This window comes from Elephas maximus, chromosome 5 (assembly GCF_024166365.1).
Source record: "Elephas maximus indicus isolate mEleMax1 chromosome 5, mEleMax1 primary haplotype, whole genome shotgun sequence".
NCBI lineage: Eukaryota > Metazoa > Chordata > Mammalia > Proboscidea > Elephantidae > Elephas > Elephas maximus.
Window position 1 is genome coordinate 36,864,217 of NC_064823.1, and position 22,842 is coordinate 36,887,058.

Genomic DNA, 22,842 nt, shown 5'->3' on the forward strand with positions numbered 1-22,842 from the left:
TTGGCATTCCATAATTCTACACTTTAGATTTGCCTAAAAGGTATACATAAACATGAGTCACATCAGTCCTATTAATTTTTAAAACTGTATACCATAATTACTTTGAGATAGCCCTGCCTTTTCCTGTACATAACTGCAGCCGAACAGTCTTGATGGGTACAAAGTGAAACACTTATCCAGATGAATTTATTATTTTCCTGGATGACTCACAAGGCCCTACAGTGAGGTCTTCTAGGTTGTCTCTGGTTATGAATACTTGGCCCAGTCATTCAGAGTTCACGCATGATAAAAATCCAAGGCGTTCCATTTAGTCTGAATTGGCAGATATGTGGTGTTTGAAGGCATAATGCACACAGCACTGCCCCAAGCTTTTTTGATTTAGTTATAAGAGTAAAAGCACATTAATTTTTTTTTTTATTTATTCACTAATGATACTGGCATTTGCTCAACAAACTTCAAATACCACTTGACTTAAAAGACCTAAAATGACTAATGATTGCTAAAGTGATTGGAACTCTTTCCTTGAATTAGTCGTGGTTGACAACTTAGGACACACTTGTAATAGCAGAAATCTCTGACATTTCAATGCCTTTGAAATTGAAGGTCACAAAGAAATAGAATCAAATATTGCTGGCAGTTTGATGTGATTTTTCTAAGTTATTTCTTCCACAAACTAAAAGCTGGAAAAATATCTTGATTATATTTTAAAAGTATATGAACGTAGTAGACTATAAATTTTAGTTGTGAAAATAAAATGCCAAATATAATAGTATACTGTGATTAGATGGTATACAGTTATTGACAGGTAGCCAGAGTTCCAAGTAATTATGAATGTTAGGTTTTAATAAGTTATTCCAGCATGGAGATCCTTCATATTCTTAAGACATCTTCGCAACCCCAAAGTAAATTATTATGTATTCAGTTGTCGAAGTAGTTCCAAAACCCTATAAGCCCTAAAAAATTATGAAGGTTTCCACACAGATACCAATTGTCATAATAATAATCAATCTGATGGCAGTGAGCAGCAATAGCCTGAAGAAGTGTGGTACTTTATTAGAATTTATTGCCCACACTCTGATTTTTTTTATAGATTTAACCTAATTTCTTCCAAGTTCTGGTTATGGGTCTTTGCTAATTTGCATGGCTGGCTTAATTAATAAATTACTGGTTTGGGCTGTGTTTACACAAGGTCAAAACAAACAACAGAATTGACTAATTCAGTAAGGAAAAAAAAATAGTCAATTCCATGAAAAATACAAAATTAGTTGTCAACATATAAATAAAACTGATGGATTGAATTTCTAGATTTTCAAATAATTGTTTTGACACTTGTAGAGTCCATTGTTTCCCAACTTTTTTCAGTCTGAGACAGACCTCTAAATTTGCTGAGTTCTGTCCCATGGTAGGAAAACTTTCAATCATTCTTCTGTATTGTATTCCAATCTTGTATTCCAATCTGTCATATGTTCAAATAAACCTGGGCATATAGACTTAACTATATATATTAATCGACTTCCTTTTCCTGACCATTTTCTCCCTTCATTTCTTAAAATCCAAAAAGTAGGTCCAGGGAAATTAAAAAATGTACCCTGGTGCTTCTTTTCAAAGCACCAGTAGGTCTTGATGCAGTAGTTGGGAAGCAGTGGTATAGACACAGCCTTAGGCCAAGACTGAGTAATCAGTCCTTGAATAATGATAAATATCCAAGAAAGTAAGAATCTGTCTTTCTCACTGAATTCTTAGATGTGAAAATACATATGTAAGTAATGCTTTGAGTCACACTTTGAAGAAATGTATGTTAAAGAAAAAAAGCTAACTGTAACATTTGGCAAATAGTAGTACACTCTTCATGCCTTTAAGAATAAACAGATTCTTAAAGACAGCAGTTTTAATACGTAAGTCAGAATAAGTCTCCAGAATTTGTACAGAAATTGTTTGGAAACATTGAGAAATCAAAATCACTACATTTGGGTCCAAACTCTTGAAGTCAACTAGGATTTAATTTGTGCATTTCATTTGCCAAATGTCTGTAGATTGGTCCAACACTTGTTAACATTTTGCCAAGTTTCCTTCTGCTGAAAATGTCTCTGCTCTGTTAGGCTTCTAAATTAGTATCTGTGGCCAACTCCGGACCTCAGGTGGCCCTTGGAAGCATGTGAGCAGGTCAAGACAGGTGCTCCCATTCATTTGATCTCACCCCAACTGTATTCTCTCTTCCATCAAGTGTCTCTCCAATACATTTATGCATCTGTCTGAAGCCTGCACACATGACAATTTTTAATCATTTGCTAACTGTATTTTCTCTGGGTTTTAGGAATGGCAGTCTCCAGGCAAGAGGACAGTGCATGCCTTTTTTTCTTCTTATCTTGTAAAATGTTGTTAATTTTGGATAGTCACTTAAAATAGGTACTCACTCCAATCTCTTTTTTTTTCTTTCTAAATAAAGCCTGAGAATTTGCTTTTAGCTAGCAAATCCAAAGGAGCAGCTGTGAAACTGGCAGACTTTGGCTTAGCCATAGAAGTTCAAGGAGACCAGCAGGCATGGTTTGGTGAGTAGGGCATCTCTCCTTCATGCTACCCCAGCCTTCTGACTCTTATCACATCCCACTTGCAGATCAAAATAAAATGGAAATGTACATCTTAACAACAACTTGACTAATCTTAAGATATTGGACTTTTATAAACACATAGTTTCACTGACACTAAAGCATATGTAACCTAGAAAAGATTCAAGGGATATTTTTAATGGGAGGAATCCCTGGTGGTGTAGTGGTTAAGAGCTCAGCTGCTATCCAAAAGGTTGGCAGTTCGAATCCACCAGCCACTCCTTGGAAACCTGATGGGGCATTTCTTCTCTGTCCTGTCGGGTCGCTATGATTCGGAACCGACTTGATAGCAGTGGGCTTGTTTTGGGTTTGGTTAATGGGAGAGCAGGAACACATAGACTTTTTTTCTTAAATGATGAGTAAGAAAACAGATACAGTGCTAGGAATTGGTAGGAGAATTGCAGTATTCAAAAAATACATTTTTTATTTGAGAAAAAATTCATTTATGAGTTTTCCTTACATAATGACAAAAAACTGCTATGTAAATACTAGATACTTATGAAATGCTTAGAGAATATTTCACAAATTTTGTGATTAGTGAGTTAAAGTTTTTCCTTTTTAAGATACTGTCTTCCTTTTCTCCAAATTGTCAGTTTTTTCTCTGAATTTCTGATATTTTTAAAAATTCTATATGATGAGTTTTGTTTCCTTGCTGTTAAGGAAGAAATTAACTCTAGATAAATTTATATTATTTTATTTCTAACCAGGCTTATGGATTTTTTCAATATTTAGCCTGATTAATTATCTTATCCACTGACTTTTTTTATGCTTCTCTGCCACATACCAGTATTAGCCCATTTTCATGTAGTCTTCTAAAACGGAGTCTCTCCCAAGCTTTGGTCTTGTTTCTCTCTCACTTTTGATGCATTGAGGTTAAATTTTGTTTTTAAATATCATTCACTTCTGATCATTTTTCCTCTCAGCAACACCAACAAAAATAAATAAAATAAAAGGCAAAAACAGAATGATAACTGAAAAAATGGCTACCTCTTGTTTTATGTATAAATGTTTCTCTGTATTGCCAGACATACGCATCTCCTCAGATGTACACCTGGCTCCCAGGACTCATCATATCTTTCTCATGCTCCCCAGCAGGTTAATGGGAATGAATGGTGTTGCAGCCTTTTTCTATTCTCTTTGCCAACAGCCTAATTCAAGACCTCATTTTCTGCTGCCTGCCCTGTTTCAGTAGTAACCAACTGGTGTTCTTGTCTACACTCCCTCCAAGTTTAATACTACGTTTTACATTAAGTCTCTCCTTATCCCCCAGGTAGATTGACTATCTCCAGACTTGCCCCTTGGTTTGTCATGTAATACATGTGAATAAACTTCTTTCAGTTTACTGTGAACTGGAAGAAGGTAGGACTAGAATTAGTTCTGCAGGTTGGAGATTTAGATAATCTTCTATGCACACATACATGTATAACAAAACATGGAAGAAACAGTAAAAACAATTACAGTCCTCGTTTCTGCAACTGGTCACTTGGCCATAACTGGTATTTAGAACTACCTTCTTCCACCACCCGTTCCGTGTTCCCATTGCCCTCAGCAAGAACCCAGCTGGTTGTGGTTCTTTGCCTGGTAGGGTGACTCAGATGTTCATTCCTGAAGAGTCTGGACCATTAGTAGTCATGTCAGAATGGGCAGCTGTAATTTTTCATTTCCTTTAAACACAGGGCATGTTAATAATAAGACACTCTAAGGGATCTCCTGTATTCCAGACATACTGTTGTTTATGCCCATTAAGCAATATCCATCTTATTTCCCCTTGATAATTGGGATCACTGACACCAGCCAGTATGGCAACAGCTCTCTTTGCCTGTTCATCCAGAGGTATGAGGAGCCCAAAGTAGCTAGGTGGCATTCTTAGCTTCTAGTTCAGTGGAAACCAGTGTTGTATCTCCAGGTGGGAGCATTCCTCCGTTTGGAACTAACACCTCTGTGACCCAAAGACCATAGGGTCGTGGGGACAGGGAGTAAAAATTTTATGAGTGGGTCACTAGGAGTAATAGTAAGCAGTGCCACTTCCATCACCACCCTCTTGATTCCTGGAACCATGAATCCTGGCTATGGGAGAAACAGCACCATATATTGGATTCTGGTTTACAATATACACACCCTTCTAAAGAACATTGCCCCAACCCAGCAAAGTATTTCCACCTAGCTGGCACTGTAATTTTGTCTTCAGAAGGTCATACCATCGTTCTTTCAAGCTAGCTGCTTCAGGATGATAGGGAACATGGTAAGACCAGTGAACTCCGTGAGCATGGGCCCATTGCCACACTTCATTTGCTGTGAAATGAGTCCCTTGATCTGAGGCAATGCTGTGTGGGGTACCATGATAGTAGATAAGGTATTTTGTGAGTCTATGGATGGTAGTTTTGGCAAAAGCATTGCATGCAGGGAAGGCTAATCCAAACCCAGAGTTAAGTGTCTATCTCAGTAAGAACAAAATTCTGCCCTTTCCATGATGGAAGTGGTCCAATATAATCAACTTTCCACCAGGTTTCTTGCCTTTTTTCTTGAGGAATAGTACCATGTCAGGGACTCAGTGTTGGTCTCTGGCAGATTGGGTACTCAGCAGTAGCGAGGTCGGCCTTGTTGAGTGGAAGTCCATGTTGCTGAATTCATGCATAACCCCCATCCCTGCCACCGTGGCCACTTTGTTCATGAGCCCATTGGGCAATAATAGGAGTGGCTGGGGAGGAGGATGACTTGTTTCCACAGAACACATTATCCTATCCACTTGGTTGTTAAAATCCTCCTCTGTCAAGGTCACTCTTTGGTGAACATTCACATGAGACACAAATATCTTCACTTCTTTGGCTCATTCAGATAGGTCTATCCACATACTTTTTCCCCCTACCTTCTTGTCACCAATTATCCAATCACGTTCCTTCCAAATTCCTGACCATCCAGCCAAACCACTGACCACATCCCACATATTTGTTCTATTGGTGGTGATATTTTGCATATTTCTTTTGCCACCTCATGCTATGGATTAGCAGTGCCCTCTTTACCACTAGAGGCAGAGACATCAGTGCCTTTAAGACACCCAGACTCGAGAACCAATTTGGAAACCTCATCCTTACCATTTTGTTTTCTCTAGAACCACTCTTGGTACCAAATGTCTTAGGTTGGGTTCTATAGAGAAGCAAAACCAGTGAGTGTCTATATATAAATAGATTTTTATCTCAGGGAAATGGCTTACACAGTTATGGAGGCTTGAAGTCCCAAATCTGCAGTCAAGCATCAGGCTGGAGGCTTCTATGACTCACCTTGTTGCAGGAGCTGATGAACCCAAGAGCAGCAGGTTAAACAGCAAGCTGTTGGCCCATGGGACTGCAGAAGCTGACAAATCCCAGAATTGGCAGGGCACACAGCAGGCTACTGCCTGAAGTCCCAAGAACTGGAGGTCAGATGATGACAAGCCAGATGCAGGATCCACAGTGAGCAAAAGCAAGACAGCTTTTCCAGAATGGCTATATATATATTGGATGCAGGCCACACCCCCAAGGAAACTCTGTTTACAATTTACTGATCACATAGATCACCTCGTGGAGGTGATTATATCACAAAATTGGGGATGATTACATCATTACATAACACCAAACTACATCATCACATAATGCCAAACCGCTGAGAATCATGGCTTAGCCAAGTTGGCACATAACCTTACCCATCATACCCACTTATGAAAGTTAGGGTGTAAGGCAGGATACCAATATAATGACTTGAGCCTAGGGATGTAATTGGCAAAACAGGGTACAAAATGATGATTGGATAACAATAAGACAGAAGCCTTATTATGTGAACTGAGACCCAAAATCAGGATTATCCAATAAGCAAGGTAAGCATGGTAGTCAGTTTTCTTACCAGATCATCTGTAGTGAATAATTTCATGTGGGATAATGTGAATTATTCACTACAGATTATTAAGTAAGCACAGGTAAGCCTGATGCTTACCTTGCCCATTGGATAATCCACCCCTGCTCAGAATTAATATCAGCAACTTGGCTTGATGATTACAAGAGTGTTGGGATTGAGCTCCTTAAATTTCTCCTGATGACTTTTAAGAACTGATTCTGAAAACTAAACCAGTGTTGAGCATGGAAGTGGCCCTAGATGTGCAGAAAAGAGTATAAAGACTCACATCTACCCAGTTCAACCAGGTACCCATTCTGATCACATGTGCACTGTATTAAAATTATCCATCTGCGTTTTATCTCCTTTGCTAGATCACAAGCTGTTTGAGGGCTTGACCGTGTGTAGTGGAAAAAATACAGCTTTTTGAATCAGAATGCATGAGTATATATCCTGGCTCTAATTACTAGTAGCTGTATGGTATTCTGCAGGTCAGTTTCACTCCAACTCCATGAGGTCAGCCTCCTCTTTACAAAGTAAAGATAATAAACACTATTTACAGGACTGGTATGAGACTAAGTGATACAGTAGTTAAGGAAAATTCTTGGATGTCCACTAATTTGTAAAAAATCATAGTGGCGTTAAACACAATATCATAGTTTCTTGAATATTCAGTTGTTAAGTGAATGAGTAAGAAACTATCAAGTTAGTGGAAGCAGTGGTATCCTAAGAAAGGTGCACTAATTTTCAAGTTTTAGTTCATTTCTAAAAGCAAGCTGGCCCCAGAGAAACAAGATCAGGGGTAAAACCCCTGCTTCTTCAGCATAGGGCTGTTAGCAGTTAAGTTGATGTTAATGTATCTGTTAGGAGCCCTGGTGATGCAGTGGTTAAAGCATTTGGCTGCTAATAAAAAGGTCAATGGTTTGAACCCATCAGCCTCCCCTCTAGCCATTTGGTTAATTTTATCTTTTTAAATTTAATATTAATGGCTAGAGGGGAGCCATGGTAGCATAGTGGCTAAGCGTTTGGCCACTAACCAAAAGGTTAGCAGTTTGAATCCACCAAGCAGCTCCGTGGAAACCCAATGGGGCAGTTCAACTCTGTCCTATAGGGTCCCTATGAGTCAGAATTGGCTGACCGCAACGGGTAGGGGGGATAGCTTGGTAACTTTAATAAGAAGAGAGAGAATGCCAGAACTTCAGCTTTTTTGCATAATTTTTTATATGGAAGGTGTCCATTACAAAGAAAAAGGATACAAGGCATATTTAGAAGCTTTTTTAATTCTTGTGTTTATGTCCAGAATATACGTGCTTGTTTGTTTTTCCATGTCCACTTCTCTCTTCCTAGCCCTGATATACTAACCAAAAATGCTAGAAGGGATACACTCTGGCACTATGCTTGCTCAGATGGCTAGAAGATTAATCAAGAGAAATATCCAGACTTAGCCGGTTTCTCCTGTGGGACTGGAAATGCTATTAGCCATACATTTCTAACTTTTTGTTGCTGCTAGAAAAAAGAATGACTATTATGCTTACTTAATGGAAGAATTGCCTAAACTGCTTGGTTGCTGTGTTATATCTCTTTTTAAAATATTAATATTTTTAAATAACAACTAGGTCACAGTATAACAGTGATTAATTAATGGACTCTTTTCCAACAGTAAATAATTCTTTTTTTAAAATGTGTTCTGATATTCTTATTGGTTTTTCAGGACAAGAAGCTTCCTTTCATTTCCCCTGTTGAGAACATACATCGTTGTATTACCAAGATTTTTACTAGTTTAATTTCCCTCTATAAAAGCTGTATTTATTGTACCTCTAATATTTCTGTATTCAGGAAGATGCATTGCACAGTTCTGAGGTTCATGCATTGAGATGTACGTTTTAATATTCTTAGGGATAAGTACCCCCACTGGCTGCCCAACCAATGCTTGTACTAAATAGGAGTAGGTATGCTCATATTCCCTTAGAATGCATGTCTTAAAAGTCATTGCTCTGGCAGGTACCTCAACAACAATTTAACTGGAGAAGTGGGAGTTTTACTCCCCATCTGTCTTGCTTCTCTAGGGCCAGCATTTTGGTCTCCAGAAGAGATTTGTAATAATTTACATTTAAAATGATTTTTTTACTTCTTATTCCTGTAGTTACTTCCTTCCTTATTTTTTCTACCTCTGGGAAATATAGTTAACGTTTCCCGCTCTACGTCAAGTATTCTACTAAGTTATTTAAGACATACATTATGTTTACTAATTCTAGAAGAGAAGATGCAGATTGTATATAAAAGGATGTTCAGAGTCCAGAGTGCGAAAGGACTACTGAAAATGATAGATAGCTAAGGAGATCTCTAAGATGGAAATAATTTAGAGCCACCTCTATTAGCGAAAAGATTGTTAGGAGCCGTCTAGTCAGTTCTGATTCATAGTGATTGAGCCCTGGTGGTGCAATGGTTAAGCGCTTGGCTGCTAACCAAAAGGTTGGTGGTTCCAAACCCATCCAGTTACTCCTCAGGAGAAAAGACCTGGCAATCTGTTCCTGTAAAGATTATAACCTAGCAAACCCTATAGGGCAGTTCTTCTACTCTGTCACACTGGGTCACTGTGATACAGAAAAGGTAGAGAAAAAAATTGATGGTTCATAGACCAGGAAAAGTAACGTCAAGGCAAAGAATGAGAATTCCATTTTCAAGGACCCTTAAAGAGATTAATAACGTTAAGTTCAGAAGTGGAGTAAATAATGTTAGATGAATGAGAGGAACCAGTTGCTAAAGAATCTTGAAGTAAAGACTAAGAATGTTGGATTTAATCTGGACTTTGGCATTGGTTTCTCATTGGATTCTCAGTGTCTCAACTTGGGAGGAATTGGAGAGAGATGGCTGAAATGAGTGAGAGGATAGTTGTGGAATACCAGAAACACTGAGAAGCTCTTTAAAATTACTGTGTCCCTGGACCTACTTTGGAATTAACCAACTCCACATCCCTTCTTGAGGTAATCTTCAAACCTGAGGCAGTGGGACCACTATTATTGCTCAGTGATTCTTTTTACCTCACAACTACCAAGCAAGGTTTATTCAAATAAAGAGAAGGTAGAAGTGGATCACCTGTGGTCCATGAAAAGTTTAAGCTACAATGTAGAGGTCTTTTCTTGGAGCCCTTTCTTATTGTCCACTCCATCGTCTTCCAACACAAACAAAAAAGAAAAGATGATGAAAATGGGGGAGGGAAGATAAAATAAATCCTTTGCCTCATTTTCTAACGTAAGTTTGGAGAAACCAGGCTATTGTATATATGCTTATTTTTATAGCCCTTTACACATTACTTGTACTTAAGTATAAATTTTGTGATGGAGGTGGGGAAGAAGTTCCTTTCTTGGGCACTTTGCATTCCAGTAAATAATGTGCTTCATCAATGGTTTGTGGCCTTAGGAATTCCCGATTACATATTCTTTTAAACAGATTTTCCCTTTTGTGTGTGTGTGTGCCTGAAAAAATCTTCTAAATGAGAATATTTTTGGAATTTCTATTAGTAAACTTTTTTATTTGAAAAATAATTATTTTCAGAAATAAGGGGAAATATTATACTACATATTTACTATCAATCATTGCCTAATTGTACCTTATCGAATTCTACATTGATTTACATAAAATGAATCTTTCTTTTGCCATCTAGTTTCTCTTACCGCATCTCTTTCTTAAGGTAAAAGTCTAGTTGATACTTGTTCAAAAGTGACTCATCTGAATAGTCCTGAGTCTTCTCTTTAGTTGCCAGTTATAAGTACACACTGATTATTAGCACACAGTGAGCTCTTTGATGTATTTTGGCCTTATTTATTCACCTGGTAATTTCTTCTGTTATTCTCAATCTCCTTTCCCTCTCACACTCTTTAAAATAGACTACGCTACTTCAGTTTCAAAAATATTTACAGAAAATTTGCCTTAAATTTGTCCTCACAGTGTATGTTTTGGAACCTTTCATTCTGTAAAAGGTAAATACCCCTCAAAATAAAGTTATTTGGGTATCCTGATAACTATCATCTTTTGTAAGATTCTAACCATAGCCTTAATTTTCTTATTTCTTTTCAAGTTTTAACTCCTAAGTAAATAATAAGAACTACTAACCAAATGGGCTTAGTATACACATTAACTATGCAGCATGAGAGACTGGCCTTCGTATCTAGACAAAAAAAGAGGTCTTCTTTTTCTAATAAGCCAGAAGGAAGGATGGACTAGTGTTGGTACTGCTGGAGAGAGGGGAGACTGTTCTACATTATTTTAGTACTCTGAGATCCTTGTTTTGTTTTGACGATCACAGTATCAGAGAAGACCAAACAAGGTTTTCTTCCTTAATTTCACACTTTATATTGATTTCGTTAGGTCTGCTCTAACTCATTAACGTCTGTTTTCCCTAGGTTTTGCTGGCACACCTGGATACCTTTCTCCAGAAGTTTTACGTAAAGATCCTTATGGAAAGCCAGTGGATATGTGGGCATGCGGTAAGGAGTCATATTTTCAAGCTTTTCTATAATTAAAAATATCTTTTTTTTTTTAACTTAGGGTAGACGTTCTCAAACTTTAGCATGCACCAAAGCACCTGGATGGCTTGTCTGAACACAGAGTAGTGTGTTTCTGATTAAGTAGGTCTGAAGTGGGAGAGATTGCATTTTTAACACGGGTCCAGGTGTTGCTAATGCTACTTATCATGGAAGTACTTTGAGAACACAGAATATCCTTTACAGTGTTTATGCTACTACCTTCTCATCTGATTCAGTCAGCTCTTACAACAAATAGCATGTTTGCCCAAAATGTTTGACAGGGATCAGAGTGAAGTTGTGGATCCTGGAAAAGAATGAAACTGTCCTGTGGGAAGCGAACTCTGTTTTAGCCTTTAGCAGCTACACAGTAAGGATCAGCACAAATCCAGCCCTCACATTCCCCTTTCTGCATCCTCGTCACCACCTAACCCCATGGCACTCTCACTCTTACCCTAACCACCCAGAGCTAAGTCAGAGCTTCCAAGTTAAAAGGACACTGTCCTTGAGATTGCCAAATAGGCAGACATCAGCCACAGGTTTGAGAAGTCACGCAATACCCCAGCGTTCTGACCTGCTGGCCACAAATTTGATGCTGCCCCTTCACTATGTCAGCCTCAAGCTAGGGAGTCCACACGACACCATTACTTTTCTGACTGACTGACTCCTACTGCCCCTTTGGGTTCGATAATGCTCTGAAACAACTCACAGAATTCATAGAGAGTATACAATATGTAGAACTACAGATTTATTATAGCAGAAAACATGCAAACAGAGAGACACGTAGGGTGAGGTTTGGGAGAGTTCCCAGGGTGGAGCTTCTATGTGCCAAGGGATACAATATCCTCCCTAAAGTAAAATTTTTCTTTAACTGGGAACCTCTTAGCCAGGAAGGGCTATGAATCTTAGGGTTCCAGGCTTTTATTGGCCGGTCCTGCATGATAGGCTAAATAATGCCTCCTGAGGCTAGTTGATACCAGCCTCCCAGGTGAGTCTTTTCTGGTCTGGCCAGCCCCCCACTCACCAGCACGGATTCTCAGGTATGACCTGGAAGTCCCAGGCCAAGGACAAAAATCACCTTGGGATAAAACTAGATCCTTTTCCCCTTAGCAACCAACTCTAATTAAATCAGTTTTCTGTGCAGGCCCAAAGACATGTAATTTGGATGATTTTTACCCCAGTTTTAGAATGCAATTTCTGTGTCAACGTATATACTTTAAATAGGGCCAAAATAAAACAAATACTGTAGGATATCGTGAAACATTTTTCTACTAGGGAATATCCATACCAACTAGTTCCCTAGATCCCTTATATTGTGTTACTAAACCCCTATTGCTGTCAAGTCAATTCTGACTCATAACAACCCTACAGAACAGATTAGATCTGCCCCCATAGGGCTTCCAAGGCTGTAATCTTTACAGAAACAGACTTCCACATCTTTCTCCTTCAGAGAAACTGGTGGGTTTGAACTGTCGACCTTTAGGTTAGCTACCAAGCACTTAACCACTGCGCCTTCATGTTACTGCTACAAGTCTATAAATAGGTGTTTATGTACCGTAGTTTGGTATTAGCATACTGCACACACATTTCATTGCCTTCTGTGTTTGTCAGCAAGCCTGGAAGGAGCCGATAAAAAACTTTCCCTTGATTCTGAAAATAACTTTTTAGATATCTTTTTTTTTTTTTTGGAACTAACAAATGCATCACCACAGTTGCATAGTGTTAGATTATCCAACACTAAATTTCTTGTCAACATTATTTCCTTAGCAACTGCAACTTGGTGATTGATTTTTAAACTGGATGAGTCTTGGACTTTCAGAGTTACTACCCTGCGTAGGAAAGCAGTTAAATGAAAAGAGTTTTATATATGAAGTCAGAAAGTCTAGGCCCAGTCTTGCTTTCTACCTACTAATCCTGTCTCTTTAATGTCTCTCAATTGGTTTCTTTACCTGTAAAATAGGAATATATTATCCTATCTACAATTCCAGGAGCCCTGATGGCACAGTGGTTAAATCACTTGGCTGCTAATGAAAAGACCAGCATTTCCAACCCACCAGCTGCTCCACAGGAGAAAGATGCGGCAGTCTTCTTCCTTAAAGATTTACAGCCTTGGAAACCCTACAGGGCAGTTCTACTCTGTCCTATGGGGTGACTGTAAGTTAGAATCATATGAGGATCTAATAGCCCACCAGTGCCATCGAGTCGATTCCAACTCATAGCGACCCTATAGGACAGAGTAGAACTGCCCCCATAGAGTTTCCAAGGTAGAGTATACTAAATGAAGGTGTTTTATAGTCTGTATATTAGTTATCTAACCAAAAAGAACCAAGCCCGTTGCTGTCAAGTTGATTCCGACTCATAACAACCCTACAGGACAGAATAGAACCAAAGAGTACTTGGTGGATTCAAATTGCCGATCTTTTGGTTAGCAGCCGTGTTATCTAGTGCTGCTGTAACAGAAATACGGCAAGTGGATGGCTTTCTCAAACAAGTTTACTCTCTGACAGTCTAGTAGGCTAGAAGTCTGAATTCAGGGCGCCAGCTCCAGGGGAAGGCTTTCTCTTTCTGTCGGCTGTGTAGGAAAGTTCTTGTCATCAATCTTTCCTCTGTCTAGGAGCTTCTCTGCAAAAGAACCCTGAGTCCAAAGCATGCACTTTGCTCCCACCACTGCTTTGTTGGTGGTATGAGGTCCCCATGTCTCTCTGCTTCTCTCTTTTATATCTCAAAAAAGATTGGCTCAAGACACAATCCAATCTTGTAGATTGAATCCTGCCTCATTAACATAACTGCTGCTAATCTCATCTCATCAACATCATAGAGATAGAATTTACAACACATAGGAAAATCACATCAGATGACAAAATGGTGGGCAATCACACAATACTGGGAATCATGGACTAGCCAGGTTGACAGATATTTTGGTGGGACAAGGTTCAATGCATGACAGACTGTAAAGCAATTTAAGTGTAAATATTCGTTATTGTTCTAAAGGTTGGAATTGCCATTTAACTAAAGGGTAAAATTTTAGGTGTGTCTTCCTCTTGCCTACCTCAGGATATCTTCTAAGTATGAATGCTGAAATGCTTTTGGGTCAGGGTGTTGTCAAAAAATGTCATTGTTCAAATCTAAATGTTAGTGGCATATAGCTCAAACATTTTCCTTCTCAGTAATAAGTCAGCTCTTAGCACCGATCTATTTCTGCTGATGAATTTGAAAAGCTGCAAAGTACCCCCATAGACAGGCAGGCAACACTGGGTTTGTGGAGGACAGAGTCTAGAGAAAGTGTAGCTAGAGTGCTATATTTGGCCCTTGAGCTCTAGAGAGATAGCGTGGTATAGACTGGTCATGGCCCAGGGAAAGGAGGACTTGAGATAATGGGCATTGCATAGGCTTCGTTTGCCTACTTCAGATGGTCAAGGCCATCCCTCTCTCCAGCTTCCTTCCCCCTCTTTTACTTTATTCCTCCTTCCTTTTCTATTTTCCATCTTCCTACCCATCTGTCTCATAGGTAAGAGGCAATATGTATAGTGGTTAAGAAGACACCTCAGCTCTTCAACTCAGTAGCTGTGTGACCTGGCACAAGTTGTTTAGTCACTCTGTATCTCAGATTCCTCTTATAAAATGGAGATAACATAGTACCTGCCTCATCCTGCTGAGAGGATTTTTTAATATGGGCAGTCTCTGGATTATGAATGAAATCCATTCCCAACTGTGCCTTTAAGTTGGATTTGTAAGTAGGTAACAGGTATGGTTCGTATGTAGCCTTACTTTAGTGCAAGAAAAGACTTGAAGCCTTTTCAGTGATTTAAAAGCTACACATGCAGCAAGTGGAGATGATTGTGATGAAGAATGTGTTGTGAGTAGAGGTTGATTCAGTCATTTCAAAGTGAGGGCAAAATCGCATAACATTAAAGGGCAAGTACGAATTGACTTCTCCGAAATTTAGATGTCATAACTTGGAAGCTGCCTGTATAATAAATTTTAGTTGCTATCACTGTTACTAGTGGAAAATAAGTGTTTCTTTATAAATAACTGATGTATAGCTTTATAATAGACTGAAGAAGAAAAAACTTTCATTGATGACTCTACATTGATGACTCAGCAGTATTGTTATGACCATCAAATGACTATTATGATAAAAAAAATATCGCTGTCTAATTACCAGAACACCAGACACTCCCAACGTGCTTTCTTTATTCACTTTTAAATTCTTTTTGCTTGATTTTTTTGTTGTTGTTGTTCCATAAAAGATTTTAATTTGGACAAATTTCATATCGCCTGAGTCATATTTTGTTCATTAAAAAAATTTAAATAAATATTTTAATTTTTTGGTTCTTAGAAATCTTTTTTTATAATGTGAAAATGTTGTCGGTGTTGGAGAATATCATATCCTTTAAAAAGAACCAACAAAAAAAGATAATTTGTACCAGGGATTCTTCACTGCCTGTGCTGCAGAATCACTTAGGAATTCTGTACATGTTGAAATGTCCAAACCCCGACATGGGTCCTCTGTCTTAGTGGATCTGAGGTAGGTGCAAATCTCCATTTTTTAGTAATCTACTGATATATCTATCATCAGAGTTTAGAATCACTCTTAAACTCACCAAACACAGTACACTCAATTTTAATACCATTTTGGTATATTTTGAGTATACTTGATGTCTGGATTTTCTGTTTGAGTGTATTTCCATAATATGGTTTGTATACCTAACCTTTTAAAATAATGAACTATCTCCTTATAATATGATTTCACATCTTTGAAATGTGAGATAACTTACAGGGTAGAAAAGCTTTAACCATCTTGGCTTCAGGAAGGAAGAATCGTAGGTGACGAGTTGTTTTTCTCTTTGTCGTCTGAGCTATATGACACTCTTTAAAAACTATAAGTAAAAACAGAGATAGATAATAGATGGATAGATACATGCATGCATTCTAAATACACACTACAAATATGAAAGCATACGTACATTTCGTGAAGGATTCTTTAGAAACTAAACCTATTTAAAAAAAAAGGTTAGACCCATAGGGCGTCTCGCAGATTTCAACTTGAATTTTGCCATTGGCAGAACCACCTTTTGCTTTGCTCAGTTGTATCCTAACCTTTGCTTTCTTTAGGCAGTGTTCTGCAAACCTGGTCTGACCTGTACTCAAATTCCTTCATGACAAGCCATGTCCCATTTAGAGTATGTATTTGCTGCCAACTCCAATTTTCTTTAGACATTGTTCATCTTTTAACGGCAAGCCGAGAAATGCACTTGGAATAATGCAGCTAGCTATGGAAATGTCTTAGGTATTCCACTATCACATATTTGGGGGAAATGACCACTACAGGAAATATCATAATCTACTCTTCTGCCTTTTGTTACATTTCTGGGTCACAGCTATGGATTTGGAATATTGTTTTACCATTTTTATATGTCACCGCACTCAGGTACTGTGTGAAAGTTAAATTCACTTTAACTTCATTTAAGATGGTGCACCCTTGGTCATCACCTTTGTAATAACCACCAAAGTAATATACATATTCTTCAGTTGCTTTTAGGTTATAGCATATCTTGAGAGAAACATCTGGATTGTCCACCCTTGGGTGTGAGCACTCATGACAGTAGATTCTTTGTCTTTTTGGCACTTGGCAACAGAGTAAAGCAAAGCACAGTGTTGATATAATGGCTAAAAGAAATCTGTGCATTATTTGTATTAGAAATATGCAATTATCTCCACATAGGAAATCTCTAGTGTTACCATTATTACCTTGCTTTTGTGATCCACCAGAGTATGGTCTGACGTGGTCTGACCTGTACTCAGTCTCTGAAAGCAACTAGTCCATTACCGAAAAGTAAATAATAGACACTAATGAAGCAAGAACATAGCCTCGTGTTCTGCCATTAACAACAGAAAATTGATTTGCTGACTTTCCTGCGTATATAGCCATTTTCATAATTTCTTAATGGCATGAGCAAATGTTGTTTATTGATGCCATTGTATTACTGGTTTTTAACAGAACTTCTTTCTATAGCTTGGTTTAAAAAAATAAATACAAGCTTATAAACATAGCCAAAACACACATACTTACATATAACTCACCTTACTATAACTGAATTAGATATAACTGTATCTGAATCACATTTGAATTAGAAATAACTCAGAATAGTTATGAGTGATAATAAATTAGTGGTTGCCAGATAATGTACCATGACTTTTGACAAACCTACAGAATATTGTGGAATATATTTCTTCTTTTCTTGCATGGTTAATTTAGATTCAACAGCTGTGTGATTTCTGGGTCTTGGCCTTTTTCTATTTCATTTGGGATAAGTCACCATCAGGCACTTTACCAGAGAATATTTACCATTTTTAAATCCCAAGCCTACTGGAAATTTGGTGCTACTGCCAGTTCTGTGATTACCTTGCTTGGCCTCACAGGTGTACCTCATAATTAGAAGTCTCTACTTTCATCCTTTATGACCCTTGTTCTTATCAGTCTTCAACCAGTGAGGCCTTACCTCCATTCATGGCCTATGCCAAGAACCTCTTACTCACCACCACCCGACCCCCCACCAAAAAAAAATAACCCAACTCCTAGCAACCCTATAGGACAGAGTAGAACTGTCCCATAGGGTTTCCAGGGCTATAATCTTTATGCAGGGAGACTGCCACATCTTTCTCCCACAGAGCAGCTGGTGGGTTTGAACCACTGCCCTTTCAGCTAGCAACCAAGCACTTAACCATTACGCCAACAGGGCTCCTTAACCTATTACACTGAGTTCAAATATTGTTTAAGTCTCTCTAGCTATAGCATATATGGTTTCCCTAACTTGCTGTTTTCCATGTTGTGGACAATAGACCACACGCTGTAGCATGCAAAACCATGCTTTCATGGGACCCACTTAAGAACCATTGAAAAAGATCCACTAAGATGAGGCTCAGGAATTTTCACTTTTAATAAACTTGCCCTGTGTTGTACACCCAGGTTGAGAAGCACTATCCCACCTAACTGCAAACCCCTTTACAACAGTAACTCAGTGTTACATGTTTTTTTGACTATTTTAAGATTTTTACACAATATGGCAGAAGTTGCAAATGAGTGATCCACAGATGCCTTAGCCTTTTGGGTTTTTTTGGTGTTGACATATATATTTATGGTTATAATTTATTATCAGGAGATTTCTTTTGAAAACCTCAGTTTCTGCCTTCCCTTGAGTAATTGAAAGAACTGGTAACATGATGCTTTTGTTCTTTGTAGCAGTTGTACCTATCAAACAGATGGACGCATGCCTTTCCACTGGTTCGCAGCCCCACCTCATACACAATGCAGGCACCGGCATTCATGCTGCCTGGTCCCCAAAGGCCTGTCAGTTTGCTGTATGACACAGATTTGTCTCCATCCTCTGAAAAATAACTTCCTGTCTTCTAGGCCTTGATCTTCTTCTAGATCTTTTATTCTACCTAGCATTGGCCCTTTAGATCACGGAGTATTGGTTTAGTACTTTGCATATTTGAATTATATGGTGATTTTTTAATATGTTATTACAACAAGATAAAAGAGAGTCATACTCGTCATGCAGAGTTAATTGTACATTTCCTTCTCCTCATGCATTTTGCACAGAAGCTCACAAAGCATACCAAACCAAACCTGTTGCCGTTGAGTCGATTCCAACTCATAGCAGGACAGGATACTGTCCCCGTAGGGTTTCCATGGAGCAGCTAGTGGATTCAAACTGCTGACTTTTTGGTTAGCAGCCGAGCTCTTAACCAGTACACCACCAGGATTCCACAGAAGCTCATAGTACCTTTTTGTTTACTGAGTATTAAGTGCATGTCTTGATTAAATTATTCCTTTAACTTTCTGTTGACTCCTTAGAGTTTTTCAACATTGCTTTGTCATCTCTCCTTTCCTAAGAGCCTTTAGAATGTTTTAATTATTAATGTGATTATGAGGTTTAATCATTTTTCTAACTCTAGCTTTTATTAAAATCAGTTTTGAAGGATATTGATAATGTAGACTCTTACCTCATCAGTAATCAGCGCATCTCAAAACTCTTATTAGAACATCTCTAGGATCTCCCAAACACAGATACATCATAAGATAGTGAGAACTAGTTTCAGCTTCTGTTTTTAAATGTTACAGGAAAATAACTGTAAAAATAGTCTTTTAACTTTTTATTATAGAAAATTTGAAACATACACAAAAGTAGGGAGAATACTATAATGAACTGATGGTTAATCTTATCTCATCTATACCCCCCACTCCTTCCACCAACATCAAGATGAAGTTTAATTAAACCAAACATCATGTAATATAATGCAGGACTGCAGACATAGTGCACAAAAATGAACATCCTTAGGGGCTGTGTTTGCAGTCGTAGTCTGGGTTCAGAGTGCTGAATGTCTCAGTTATGAGTCTGTTTTATAACTTTATAATGGCCTAACTCCAGATAGTAATTAGAAAAATACCCAGATTCAGTATAGATGTCATGACATCATTTCCAAATATGTCATTTCCGGATATGCCATGGCAAAACAAATTTTCTCCTTCACCCCCTGAGCCATAGCTGAGGGCTAAAACTACTTAGGCACAATCTCTTTTCTACTTGCATCCCGGGAACTCAAACACAGATACTCATCATCATCATTACATCATCATTATCATTAGATGCATCTGTTACGTCGGATAGTAGAAATGATACGAAGTTAAATTTAAATGAATGCACATTAACTCTATAATGTAATGAATGATAGAAAATTTGTTTTGATATGGCAGAGGTGAGGTTACCAATATATTGCAGTTTTTTTCATGTTCTTTTTTTTTTTTTAACTTCACTGTGGTGAAATAATTCAGTTTTGATGTAAAAGCCTTCTTTTATTTTCTTTACTTAAGAGTCTTGTTTAAAATGTTTTACTCTGGTAGTGATTCACATGACTTTAAAAATCAGTGGACTACTACTCAGCTAGTAGGAGAAATGAAGTCTTTGTACATGCTATAGTATGGATGGAGCTTGAAGACATTATGCTGAACAAAATAAGCCAATCACAAAAGGACGATTATTGTATGATCTCACTTATATAAAAAGACAGAAAAAGGCAAATGTGTAGAGACCAAAGTTTATTGGTGGTTGCCAGGGGCAGGACGAGGGGTGGTTAACAGTGATGGAGCGATTGTTAACAGTGATGGAGGGGTCGCATTGATTGTTGGGGTTGTACAGCTGATTGCTGGGGTTGCTGTGAGTAGGTCCTACACCCATGGAGTATTGAATTGGCAAAAGTTGTCTGATTAAAAAAAACTCAATTTTGAACTAATTTCCTGAAGCAAGCTATAAAAGTCTAGGGTGATTAAATCTTGTTTAACAGCCATTTTAGCTGAAGTGGTGTGTGTTGTATAAAAATGTCAAGACCAGCGGACTAGATCTTTCCAACCAAGAAAAGGCAAAGAAACCAAGGGAAAAGGAGTCTCAGAGCATGCCGAGGCAAAATTCCACCTGTCTTACTTTTCTCTCAGGTTTCCACAGCTTGAGGGGATTCTGCCAGAGAGGTCAGAGGAATGTCCTAGTAGATAATGAGCTAGAAAAGAAACCAAAGATTTTAAGCAGGGCCATAAAAGTATTTGAAAAGAAGGGGGTGGCATGCAGAGGCATAACTAAGGCATAGCAGGTAGGGCGCCACTTGAGGCGGGGCACCAGTGAGCACTTTCTGTTGGCCAGCACAGTTTCCATCACCAGCTGTGAGAGATCACTGAGAGATTTAACACTAATTGCTAGAGGTGTTATTGTCCGTAGATAGGCCCCTGGTGACATGTGATGATAAGGGAGGGGACCAGGGTGTCAAAATAGTCCCAGGAGATAAAATATCTCCAGATTTTTTTTTTTTTTAACAAAAATGGAAATTCAAGGAAAAGTAAAAGCTTGTAAATACAAAAATAAATAAAAGTTAAATCAGATATTCAGTTAATTTGAAAATAGTTGCATATTTATGAAAAAGTTACCAAATTGTATGATCACCAACTGAATTGGCAAAAGTTCTATGATTCAAACTTAAAAGTTTGAATTTTAAGTGCAATTTCACCCTCTCCCCTTCCCTCTCCTGTAATATACACTGTTCTGTGGTATTGCTGGTTTAGTCGTTTTATCGAAAAACTCTAATTCTGAAGATTAAGATCACTCAAGAAACATCTCTTTGTATAATATCCACACTTCCAGGGCGCCTAACTATTTAGAGCATGAAGTTATAACTAGGGCACCATCACTCAACAGATTGTCCTAATTGCCAGCAAAATGAGTATGAGAAAATAGCATAACACGTTAAGTTTCAAATGTCAGTCTACGAAGTGACTAAAATCACGTAGCTTCTGTATAGGGCAGAGTACAGAAAGGTCATATATGCCCAACAGTTAAGGGAAGCCAAAGAATGTGTCATCCAGAATGACAGGTGAGTTTCATCTTTAGCTATAGCCCTGCCGTGCCACTTTCTGAATTCTTCGGCCTGTATGTTATACTGCCACATATTATCAGAGGTGTTGAGCAATGGGAGAAGGAGCAATCACCCTCTTCTGAGAGCTTTAGAGTGGTGCGTGATGTGTCTCTGAAGTTTTCCAACGATCCAGCTTTCTCTGTTAATGTATGCGGCTTCTATCATTGTGGATCGGCTTCTATCGTTGTGGATCAGCCACATTTATTTGTATCTGTATAACTTACGTTACCTTCCTATGCTAATTTCCTCCAGGTGTCATTCTCTATATCCTGTTGGTGGGATATCCACCCTTTTGGGATGAAGACCAACACCGACTCTATCAGCAGATCAAGGCTGGAGCTTATGATGTATGTAATAATTTTAGATGAGGGTTTGTTTTTCATTTATTGACAAAGCTGGATTTTCTCTTTGCTGTCTTTACTCTAGTTTTTAGTAATTCCTCTTATTAATTTTCCCTCTCTTAGGAAAAGAGAAATAAGGAGTAAGAAAAGCATCATATATGATCAGTTTGTGTTTCTTTTTTAGCTCACCATCTCCTAAGATTGGAAGGGAAGCATCTTGAAGGACTTTGCTTGCAAAATTTTCAAATCTTAGTGTATTTCAAAACATAAATATTAAACTATTTCTGCTTTGGGAATGATTACTACTTCTTTAGTTGAATTATATTCCCAAATGCCTATCAAATCATTTTAAATTATATACCAATAGTGTGTTGCATTGACCCATCCATGTATCATATAGAACTAAATTTTATATCCTAATCCAGTGATTTTAAAGCAGAATTTCTTTTTTTTTTTTTTTTTAGGGCCTGCTCCTAGAGTTGGGTTGGCAAAAGTTTTTTCTTAATTAACCAGCTAGTACTATTTTAGGCTTTGCGGACATACACAGTTTCTGTCACGTTCTTCTTTATGATTTGTTTTGTTTTACTCTACCATTTAAAAATGGAAATAAGCCATTCTTAGCTTATGAGCACTACAAAATCAGGAGGCAGGCCAGATACGGGCCGCAGGCTATAGGTACTTTGCCAGTCCTTCTCTGAGCCTGAGGACATTCTCTGTTGTGTCAGCTTTGATTTTCTTTTTTTCTCCTTGTAAACCTAATGGGCATCTCTGCAAGCTATTATGTGAAGAACAGGTCTCCTAACTGAAAAATATTTGAAAATAGTTATTTTAATACGTTTACTTTACAAATAGAATATTTTAAAATAGCCATGTATAATACGAACATGAATTAAGTTCTAACTCTGAAGAGTAAGGATTTATTTCTCTATTTTTCTCTGTAGGGCTAATTAACTTTATGCTTATCGATATAATTTGCTCCCCTGATAAATATTTCTGTGAATGTGATTTGCTACTTCCTCTGGTTTTTTTTCTGGTTTCATCTCA

General features: G+C 38.0%; 1 protein-coding gene across 8 annotated transcripts in view; it reads left to right on the forward strand.

The window, feature by feature from the left end:
• The window catches only part of CAMK2D (calcium/calmodulin dependent protein kinase II delta), a 365,992-nt gene that overhangs the window by 268,644 nt on the left and 74,506 nt on the right, over positions 1 to 22,842 (forward strand). For all 8 annotated transcript variants that reach the window (XM_049885473.1, XM_049885467.1, XM_049885466.1 and 5 more), the window contains 3 exons: positions 2,447 to 2,549; positions 10,874 to 10,957; positions 21,710 to 21,804. In XM_049885473.1, the coding sequence (XP_049741430.1) occupies positions 2,447 to 2,549; positions 10,874 to 10,957; positions 21,710 to 21,804 (282 nt within the window). The remainder of the gene's footprint in view (positions 1 to 2,446; positions 2,550 to 10,873; positions 10,958 to 21,709; positions 21,805 to 22,842) is intronic.